The sequence below is a fragment of the Carassius auratus genome, chromosome 21 (assembly GCF_003368295.1).
Source record: "Carassius auratus strain Wakin chromosome 21, ASM336829v1, whole genome shotgun sequence".
Taxonomy (NCBI): Eukaryota; Metazoa; Chordata; class Actinopteri; order Cypriniformes; family Cyprinidae; genus Carassius; species Carassius auratus.
The window spans coordinates 18,607,086-18,617,687 of NC_039263.1; the positions used below are offsets into that span (position 1 = coordinate 18,607,086).

Sequence of the window (10,602 nt, forward strand, 5' to 3'; positions counted from 1 at the left end):
GAGCCAGGTCTAAGAGGGACTCCTGGACCAACTGGGAAGCCTGGACCACCAGTAAGTATGTGAGGGATCAAGTATTAACATTTGAGATTATTTCTTATTTTAAATTTTGACATTTTTTTGTCAATTCAGTGGATAAATGTAGTTTGGTTTCCACTGCTGTAACACTGTAAATTGCAATGTTGGGATGACTAATATTCCCAAACTTAATTTAGGGTCCCCCTGGTCCAGTAGGAGAAAAGGGACCACCAGGACCCCAGGTATATACAGTAACACTTCTTCAAAAAAATATTAGGTCCTGGCCTTACTAGTTCAGTGGAGTTTGATTTACCATAAAGCAGTGCTGGAATATAAAGTGCAAAATGTTTTCCCTTCAATTGAAAACCATGGGTTACATCTCTGCAGGGCCGTCAAGGAGATCCTGGGCATCGGGGAACAGATGGGCCATGTGTGAGCACACAATCAGCCCTTTCATTTACATTATATCACTATTTGGCTTATCATTTTTAAACACTTATTTGTTCTGACTGATTGTCTAATATAGGGTCCTCCAGGACTTCATGGGGTCAGTGGGGTCATTGGAAAACAAGGACCTCATGGAAGTAAAGGACCCCCAGGGGACCCTGGGCCAAATGGTCCCCCAGGTACTCCAGTAAGTGATAATTCTCCCTACCATACTTGATGAAAAGCTTTGTGACATGAAGATCATCAAGTTGAAATTGCTACAAATCTTTCTTCAGGGTCCACAGGGAGCAAATGGACTGCCAGGTATAGATGGGGAGAAAGGAGAAAAGGTGATTGAAGTGAATTACGAGATTTAGAGTATCACAAATTGTGCTACCTTGTGAAATTAATAAAAATGTCTGTAATTGCACAGGGAATGATGGGCCAACCTGGTGATGCCGGGCCTCTTGGACTGGAAGGGCCACAGGTTAGATTGCCATCTAGCTGCATAACTATTTGGTCTTTGTTCAGATGTCTTTGTTAGAGGCCATGCATTAAAGAGATTTTGTGGTTTTGTAGTATTTAAATGAAAAACGATAATACAACATAGTTATAGCTTTAAGAAACTGGTGGCAGCAGAGATGTGATGTAAGTTCTGTGACCTCTGCAGGGTACATCTGGTCCGGCAGGTTTGGAGGGGCCTTCTGGAAGAAAAGGTGATAAGGTATGGAGAAATAATTCTAGAATTATATTTCCTTGACACAGTAACATTTATAAAGGATTTTTTACCTTTTAACGTTTTGTTTTTTATTCTTAATTCAATGTAATGACAGGGGGACAGAGGTCCCTTTGGAAAGCCTGGTATTCAAGGACCAAAAGGAGACATTGGCCCTCCAGGTGCTAAAGGTCCAATGGGTCCACCAGGCCCAGCAGGCAGTGAGGTGTAGAGATCAATTTCTTAATGTTGGAACAACTGTGCAATTTAACCGTAAAGTCAGCTGTCTCAAAAACAACCAGTCTCACTGTCCCTGTAAGAGTAATATTGGGGTTTTCTCCTGTTGAAGGGGGATGCTGGTCCAGTTGGCGTTGCTGGTGGTGCTGGCTCTGAAGGACAGAAGGTCATTTATCTTTTATGGCTAGTGTCGTTTCACATGTGAAGATGTTGTTGTACTATATTTCATTGTTTTCCTCAGGGTGATATTGGCCCACGAGGATTTACTGGTTTAGAGGGGCCGTGGGGGGTTGTGGGGGAGAAGGGAGAGAGGGGGCTCAAGGGAGACAAGGGCCAGATAGGACTCCAGGTAAGTGCAAATCAGCTTTTCACATTATGTTTAATTAATATTTTTTGCCATTTGATTAACTACCATTCAAAGGTTTAAAAGAAATTATTACTTTTATTCAGTAAGGATGCATTAAGTTTATCAAAAGTGATAGTAAAGACACGTTGCCAATGAATTTTTTTACAATAATGTGATCAGTCATCATTGCCTTTGCAGGAATACATTACGTTTTAAAATATATTAAAATAGAAAATACAAATGCTGACAATTCAGCTTTGCCTTTCTGCCATGAAAGGAATAAATTATATTTTAAAATATTTTAAAATAATAAACATACATTGAAGTCATTTAAATTTATATTACTGTTTTGGTGTATATTTGATCAAATAAATGAAGCCTTGGTGAGCAAGAAACTTAAGAGCATAAGAGAAAACCCCAGAAATGTATAATGGTAGTGTAGGTATTTTTTCCAAATTTAAACGCTAAAATAAATGGTATTTTGTTTATGCTTGTTTTTGCCAATTTGTTTGTAATTATGTTTGAACGTTGGCTGTTTTTATGTTAGGGTGAGTCAGGCCTCATGGGTGGTGTTGGACCTCCTGGCCTAAAAGGTGTAGAGGTGAGTGTTGACCTGAGAATAATTGGCCCCTATATTCATATGTGATATGGCAACATAGTTAACGTTACTAATAAACAGTTCCTGTTTTCTTTCAGGGTGGACCAGGCCATCCAGGATTGGTGGGGCCCGATGGACCTCCGGGAAGCAAGGTAGCATGTTTGATTCTTAACTTAGAGCATTTTAGGATTATTTTATTTATTTTATGGTCTAAAATTAGGCTTCTCTTTTAGGGAGAGGTTGGGCCGAATGGTTTACTTGGTGAGCCAGGAGATACTGGACCTGAGGTTCTGATCAACTTGTAAACATATAACTGTATATGCGCATAACATGTAACATTTTTTACATTGAATTGGAATTCTTTGGATGTCAAAAGAATTGCTGATTTATTACTTATATCTGTGCTTCAGGGAATTGCCGGTCCCAAAGGCGTGCGAGGTGATGCAGGAAAAGCTGGGACACAGGTAAAGATAATTTCTTTGCATTTATATTCCTCCTCCAAATAATCTGTTCTAGGGAAACCGGGAAAAAACATATAAATTTTCTATCTCAAGAGTAACTCATTAATTTTCATATCTCGGCCTACAGGGAGGTGTTGGCTCAGTAGGTCCCCAAGGTCTTTTGGGCCCTAAAGGTCTCCCAGGGCCTGAAGGGGAGAAAGGAGACTCAGGAGATAAAGGAGAACCAGGGGTGGAAGTGAGTTTGTAATGAACTCCACTAAGATGGAAATTCATGATTGCTTCTTTAAATTGCCTGTAAATCCACTACATGTTCAAAATGAAGTCATTTCTTCCCTTTAGGGTCCAGACGGCCTACAAGGTATTCAAGGACCACCGGGACTGCCTGGTTTGGAGGTACAGACCACTAAATCAGAATATTTAACTTGTTTAACAAGGTGGTGTGGCGCTTTAGTCTTGTCTGTTTATATACAGGTACATCCCAATAAATTAGAATGTTGAGATGTTGTTAAATGTGAGCCAAAATCATCACAATTAAAAGAACCAAAGACTTAAACTACTTTAGCCTGTGTGCAGTGAATTTATTTAATACACACGTTTCTCAATTTGAGTTGAATTACTGAAATAAATGAACTTTTCCAATGATTAATCCAGTTATATCTATTTAAAACTCTGTTAGGGTCCCCAAGGTGAGGCAGGGGGACGTGGCTCACCAGGTCTGCCAGGAGCTCAGGTCAGTGAGATAAAATATTTAAGCAAAGAGAAAACAAATAGATTAACCTTATCTTAATTCTACCTTTGTTTTAACTCTGCTCCATCATCAAGGCCCTTAAAAAGTTTTGAATGTTGCAGGGCCGCATGGGTAACCCAGGACCTGAAGGAAGAGAAGGCATGAAAGGAGAGAAGGTAAGGTCACAATGTTCTTTTCTATGTCTTAATCCCTGCCTGCTATCTAAAATAAAAGTTCTCGCTCTTTGCCTTTGTCCTTGCTGTCAGATATGAGAACTGTGTTTGAGAATACAGATTTTATAGGACGCTTATCTGCAATTTCATTTTAAATTTGAATTTGCTTCTGGTTGCATTTTAGGGGAATCAAGGCAAAGATGGATCTCCTGGAAAAATGGGTCACATTGGACGGAGGGTAAGATGTGATCTTCTAGTACCCTCTTTGACTATTAAATGTTTCAAAATCTCAGTTAAAAGGAAAAGAATTTTAGCAACATTTTTGTGCAATGAATGTCCTATGGTTATTTTATACTCATGTATGTAATAATGCAGGGCAATCATTTGGAATATGGTGGTGATTATGATAACATGTTTTTTTGCTGCTTTACATCTAAAGGGTAAAAGAGGCAAGGCAGGGTTGAGGGGAACCAGAGGACCAAGAGGAGAAAAGGTCAGAGTTCAGAGATGATGTCAACAATGACAACATGGCATTAAATACAAGATGAGTCTAATTCTTGATTTTCAATTGGCCACATTATGTATTTCCTTTTTGGCTTCTCCTTGTCCAATAGGGAGAGAGGGGGGATGTAGGAGAGAAAGGACTTCCTGGATGGGGAGGAAGTATGGTAAGCTTGATACACTTGATATGCCCGGTCAGAACAATCAATATCATAGTTATCGTATACCTTGAATTAAAAAACATTGGTGGAATTGATAAAATGGAGAACCATTAACACAGTTCGAAATCATAATCATGTATTTTGTATGATTGACAGGGAATCCAAGGACTGAGAGGAGATCCTGGGGAGCAAGGTGTCAAAGGAGCAGAGGTGCTTTTAAAGTTTTACTCAGACAGGATTCTTTTAATGTAGAGACCTTAGAAATGCATGATTACTATTGATACTTTAACTTGTCCATAACAGGGTGAGAAAGGAGATCAGGGACCACTTGGTCCACCAGGGAAAGATGGCTTGAAGGTATAGTGTGTATCAACCACATTTAATGATTCTGCAGCCTATTCAGTACTCTTTTAAAAGTATTTATTTGTTCTTTTTAGGGGAGTATAGGACCTATTGGTCCTCCTGGACCCCCAGGACCAAAAGGAGATCAGGTAAAGTCAAAATATCTAATTAAACGTATTATTTTGCTTTTTGCCTTCACAGTAGTTATTGTAAGACAATGCTTATAATATTAATAATAATAAATATAAAATACAAAAATCTATTTTTACGTTTCATATTGACAGATGTACATATGTATTGCAGAACTGTCAATATTGATAAATCCTCCCAAATAATCTTCTTTTCCTTCACTTGCTTTGGTTGAAAGCATCTTCTGAATTATTAAATATTAAATGTGTTTGCCCTTTCCTTAAGGGAAATATTGGTCCTGCTGGGCCTAGAGGGGCACCTGGAATACCTGGACTACCGGTGAATGTCTTTTTTTTAATGTTTCATCATTTAAACTAATAGCAAGCTGTGCCTAATAAACTGTAGCCCAATTTGCATTAAACATCTGCTGCAGATGCATTTACATGTGCTCTGTCCTGTCAAGATATGAAAGCCTGGTTAGTTAATTCATTTTTAATGACAAAAGCAAGGACAGTGAAGCGCTTTATCGCAAGCACAGCCTGATTTTCTTCTTCTTCTTCTTCTTCGAAAGAGCATGAAGATAATTTATAATTTCTTTCTCTTTTATCTCTTACACCTTGCAGGGCTTGTTTGGAGACAAGGTATGAATTTTAATTTTCAAAGCTTTCTTTAGTCAGGTTAAAAGGAAATGTTGAATATTGATCAAAATAAAAATACATAAAATAATTTTATATTCAAGTTAACATTAATTAAGATTTGTTATTAAATATCTCTTTCACTTTGATCCTAGGGACTAAAGGGATTTCAGGGCCCTCCTGGACCCCCTGGAAGGAGGGGTTTGCCAGTAAGTTGACATCTTTTTTAGTAACAATATAAGAACTAATTTGTTTATTTATAATGTACTTTCTAATTTTAGGGTCCACCCGGGCCACCAGGGCCTGCTGGTGTTTCTGTGAACCTGACCCTGAGCCAGATCAAGGCAAGTTGTTTAAAGTCTTAGTGATGCTTTTACTCTGATTTGCTGTGCTGATCATTTAATAGCAAACATCACATGATTATGGTCAAAATTCACACACTAGCAAAAGTCACATAGTTCAATTTTGGGGTAAAAGTGAACAAAAATGTGTATATTCAGACACAACTGGACATATTACTGCGCATTTTCCACATTCTGAAACAATTGAAAAAGAACTGAAATTAGATTATTCAAACTAAGTAGTCTCAACTAAACCCACCAAGGATTTATAAAAATCAGATTTTCGTTGTGTGCATTTCTGTGTACATACAATTTTCTTTTTGTGTGATCAGTGCCCATTTTACTTTTTTCTGTCTTTGTTCATACTCTTTTATTTAAATGAAGAATAAAATTTGAAAGAAGGAATCAGATTTGTGTGTATTGAAATCATAGTAGAACTAAAATATGTGCTGAATAAGTGGCAGAACATCACAAAATCGAACTCTCTTATTCTTGGATCCTAACTGAAATTCAGATCACAAAAAAAGCAAATCAGTTTGGCTTACTTTTTCTTTTCCAACAGGATCTGATGTACAGTTCAGACAAGCCCAATTACCCTCTGATTCAAACACTGCTGGACTCTTTATACCATGACCTCCGGCTGCTGGTGGACCCTCCAGACGGTAGCAAGCAGCACCCAGCCTCTACCTGTCTGGAGCTGTGGCTGTGCCATCCCAACTACACCAGCGGTCAGAGCCCTATCTTTCATCTTTTCCACCTTACAAAGACATATCTTTTTGTTCTTGTTCCTTTTTGTCTTTGTGCTATCTTTGAGAAATCTTTCCGTTACAGTTGCATTTTTTTCTCTAAGACAGGGATTCCCAAAGTGTGGTGCGCGCACCCCCAGGGGTACGCGAGCTGCCACCAGGGGGTGTGCGAGATGAAAAATTTAATGGCGGTCTGTTTTTTTAAGTGGGATTTTTCCATACAATAAAAAACATGAACAGTAAACATTTACTTTGTAATCGCTTTTATTTTAAATAAAAAACTATAATTTATTAGTTTTCAATGGAAACTCACTGTTCTTCTTTTATGTACTGCCGGCTAGGCTATTTGCATGCCAACTCGTTTCATTCATTCCATAATATATATTATAAATATGCTTAACTGGCTGAAATCAGGGAAACTGTCAAGTGGGACATCTTATGATAGAGTTGTTAGTCAGGAGAAGAGGGGTCCAGAGATGTTTTGCCACATTTCTTCAATTAAGGATGATTGCTACGTAATATATGGTGTTTCCATTTGCTTGAACTTCAAGTAAGTTGCGGGGCAAACCGAAAATCCAACACTCTCCTTCACTACTGATACTGCGACTGATTCTTTTTCCTATGTGTTAATTCGCTGGCATTTTCCACCTTTCTTTTCTTTTTCTCCCTTAAAAACAAATTTGTCCATTCTGATTCTCAATTTTACCGAACTATAATGGCTGTTGATGACTCTTTGAATTGAATTCTGCCAAAGCGGGCACTTGTATGTGTTCGTTAAATGCGTAATGTTATGTGAGTAGGTCTGTCTGCCCATGTCTGAAAATAAATATACAGTACCTGTATGAAACAAAAAATAATTGAACATAAAAAACATTAGGCTATAGCTTATATTTCTTAAGTACATTTTTAAATTAATGTAAAAAAAAAAAAAAAAATATATATATATATATATATATATAATTAATTAATTGTGTTCAGCATGGTGGGCCGCATTTGAATTCGTGACAGGCTGCGGGTTGAGATGATGCTGCTGCTCGCTCCATCATCATTTAATAGGCCTAGCCTATTGCTGCAATGTTTCTTTTACGCGGCTGAAAATAACCGTGCTTTCTGTTACTGAGCCTGTGTCTGTCACTCGTCCTCTTAAAAGTGGAAGCTTGTGCTTAGCTTTGTTGCATTATATTGAAACTTTGTTGATGTTTTTATTGTCATGCGTGTTCTGGTTATTTGCGCATGATTAAACATGACTCTTTATATGGCGATAAAAGAAAGCTTTGTTGCGTTTTTTTAAAAAGTGGGGATTGGGGGTGCGCCAACCCGGTGGGGACATAGAAAGGGGTGCGCAAGAAAAAAAAGTTTGGGAACCGCTGCTCTAAGACACATACGCATAAGTTTCCTCTAAAACACACCCCGTTACATTAACCCCATTTTCACATGGCATTAAGATCTGTCTCAAGAGATAAAATCTAAGGTGAACAGCAATAAGGTGTATATGAGATCCAATTTTTTTTTGTACTTTAGAAGGTTAGTTAATATATCTGCTTAACTAAAAGAACCAAGTGTGTGAATTATTAAATATATTTGAACTGTATGTTGTTTTGGAAAAAATTACTTTTGTAACTTTTGCAGGATTCTACTATATTGACCCAAACCAAGGCAGTCCTTTAGATGCTCTTTTGGCCTACTGTAACTTCTCAGAGTCAGGAGCAGAGACCTGCCTTCACCCCAGAGATGCACATGTAATATCCTACTTAAAACCTTGCTACTGTGTTTCTTTAATCTAAAAAAATAATAATAATCGCTCATCCAATTTCCACAGCTTCCCATAAGGACTTGGCTGAATGACTCAGGGAATAACAGCAAGTTCTACTGGTTCAGTTCACTAGAGGGAGGTTTTCAAGTAAGTAGAACTGTTGGCTATTTTTTATTTCCTGTTGAATCAAAGTTTGAAACTTTTAGATTTTACTGAACTGTCCCTTTAATGCTTTAACATCTTTAATTCATTGTCCAGGTTAATAGCTGCTAATAATGTTGCTCTTATTACCCATAAAATTGTTGCTCTTTATTATTTGATGTTCAGTGTTAAGCCCTGTTGTTGTAGACGGTAAACTGTGTCCTTCAAATTTATCTATCAAACCCCATCTGTCTGTCTTCGGTCAGTTTGAGTATCCAGCCCTCAGTGTGGTTCAGCTGCGGTTCCTGCGACTCCAGAGCAACAGAGCAGAACAGAGGGTGACGTACTCCTGTTACCCTGGACAGCGACTGGGCCAGACACAGCGACAGGTCCAGTTCCTCACAGACTCCGGGAAGCAGAGCTATTTAGGAGAACTGCAGGATTGTGTGGTATGTGGATTCTAACACCACTAGTAATAAAATGTGTTATCAAATTTGTATTCGAATACGGTTCATTCATTGCTGTGGTGAGCCAATTTATTGCAATATGCACTACTGATCAAAAGCTTGGGGTCAATTGAATGAAGTCTCTTTTGGTCACCAGTGCTGCACTTATTTGATCAAAAATACAGTAAAAACTTTTTAACAAAATTTTAAACAAAAGCTGTTTCTATTTAAATGTATTTTAAAAATGTATTTGATTTCATTCTTGGGATGGCAAAGCTGAATTTACTTCTCAGAAACATTTCTTATCAAGGTTTCAAACAATTGCGCTTTACCTTTAACAAGCCTTTATGTTTGTGTTTGTTGTACCAGTCTGCAAAGGAAGTGGATCCCGGACCACGCGAGTCTGTGTTTCAGTTCGAGGACATGGACCTGCTTCCTCTACGTGACATAGGATTCTTGGGCAACAGCAGCTACGAGTTTGGCTTCACCATCGGCCCTGTGTGTTTCAGCTAGAGACACCCTGAATGATAACAATACATCCTGTGCATTTAACCTTAAAAACAAGCAACAAAGAGAAGATAACAGGACACTCTGAAGACACATGCGGCTTCTTCGGATCGTGGTAAAGGAAATACTCCAGACAGTGTCCTGTCTATCCCGGTGCTGCCAGACAAACGGACAATATCCTTTTTTGTTTACAGGGACTTTTGGCTTTGTTATTGATGTACTATTTTTATAATAATTTTATTTGTTTCAGCAATGTTTTTAATCACTAGCTGGTCTTGTAATAACATTGTAGATAAAGCTTGGATCGTATCAAGTGTAATGACAGGGTTCTGACGTGACCACTATGTGGTTGCATGGTCCACATTTCAGCTGTTTATGTACAAACGGTTGCCATGGATTAACCAGTTATTATTATAAAACTTTACATTATTAGGCTAGAGTATGAATGACAGTTCTTCCCCTCTCGTTTAAATGTCTAACTTGAATTGTAGGACTGATATAAACAAAGCGTCCCAGTGAGGACACAGCTAACCTTCCAATGAGGTTTGGATATCAGGAAGTCTGTGCTACCTTTGTTTTCTCTGTTCATGTCATGATTTGATTTCAGAAATGGTCTTAAATTTGTATGTTAAATAATGTATGGGTGCAAATATTTACAATACAGCAGTAAGAGTCGTTTCAGAAAGAGAAGAGTAATACAAACTGCAGCAAAGCTGGTTATTAATAGTGCAAGCAGTGATCTAATGTTGATATGAGACTGAAATTCAGTACACATGAATAAAGTCATAGAGACAGTGTCCTTTATTTCACATTTACTGTATGTAGGTCTCAGGGAAGCACTTACAAATTAGAAAATACACTCATGATATTGGAAATAGGTTAATTCATAGAATATGTTGAATGATATTAATCAAGCAAAGCCAAATTTAAGTGTTGTTCATCATTGTTTTAAAGCATTTATCATTAAAAACTTTTTAAATCACATAGAATTTAGGCACAGGTGCTTTGTTTTGATAAATGTTTTTGTTCGGTACATTTTGTAATGTAAATTGTGTTTTCTATGTATTTGTGGTGACATCAGAAATCACATGCTGGTCATCTGTTTCAGTATCAGCTATAAAATGTGCATTAATGTATCATTTAAATCGTGTTGGACAATTGTGTATATCATTGTGTGAAACACGAACGTTTCTTAAAAATGC

The 10,602-nt window shown here is 37.7% G+C and overlaps 1 protein-coding gene across 1 annotated transcript in view; it reads left to right on the forward strand.

Moving 5' to 3' along the window:
- Positions 1–10,602, forward strand: part of LOC113038797 (collagen alpha-1(I) chain) — a 62,579-nt gene extending 51,977 nt beyond the window's left edge. The window contains exons 36-68 of the mRNA XM_026196465.1: positions 1–51; positions 213–257; positions 403–447; positions 542–649; positions 738–791; positions 875–928; positions 1,112–1,165; positions 1,275–1,382; positions 1,506–1,559; positions 1,635–1,742; positions 2,287–2,340; positions 2,436–2,489; positions 2,571–2,624; positions 2,748–2,801; positions 2,926–3,033; positions 3,138–3,191; positions 3,475–3,528; positions 3,648–3,701; positions 3,883–3,936; positions 4,138–4,191; positions 4,313–4,366; positions 4,517–4,570; positions 4,664–4,717; positions 4,798–4,851; positions 5,117–5,170; positions 5,455–5,472; positions 5,622–5,675; positions 5,748–5,810; positions 6,370–6,535; positions 8,183–8,292; positions 8,373–8,453; positions 8,714–8,896; positions 9,263–10,602. The exon at positions 1–51 is cut by the window's left edge and continues 3 nt beyond it. Coding sequence (XP_026052250.1) covers positions 1–51; positions 213–257; positions 403–447; positions 542–649; positions 738–791; positions 875–928; positions 1,112–1,165; positions 1,275–1,382; positions 1,506–1,559; positions 1,635–1,742; positions 2,287–2,340; positions 2,436–2,489; positions 2,571–2,624; positions 2,748–2,801; positions 2,926–3,033; positions 3,138–3,191; positions 3,475–3,528; positions 3,648–3,701; positions 3,883–3,936; positions 4,138–4,191; positions 4,313–4,366; positions 4,517–4,570; positions 4,664–4,717; positions 4,798–4,851; positions 5,117–5,170; positions 5,455–5,472; positions 5,622–5,675; positions 5,748–5,810; positions 6,370–6,535; positions 8,183–8,292; positions 8,373–8,453; positions 8,714–8,896; positions 9,263–9,406 — 2,364 coding nt within the window. The 3' untranslated portion in view covers positions 9,407–10,602. The remainder of the gene's footprint in view (positions 52–212; positions 258–402; positions 448–541; positions 650–737; positions 792–874; positions 929–1,111; positions 1,166–1,274; positions 1,383–1,505; positions 1,560–1,634; positions 1,743–2,286; positions 2,341–2,435; positions 2,490–2,570; positions 2,625–2,747; positions 2,802–2,925; positions 3,034–3,137; positions 3,192–3,474; positions 3,529–3,647; positions 3,702–3,882; positions 3,937–4,137; positions 4,192–4,312; positions 4,367–4,516; positions 4,571–4,663; positions 4,718–4,797; positions 4,852–5,116; positions 5,171–5,454; positions 5,473–5,621; positions 5,676–5,747; positions 5,811–6,369; positions 6,536–8,182; positions 8,293–8,372; positions 8,454–8,713; positions 8,897–9,262) is intronic.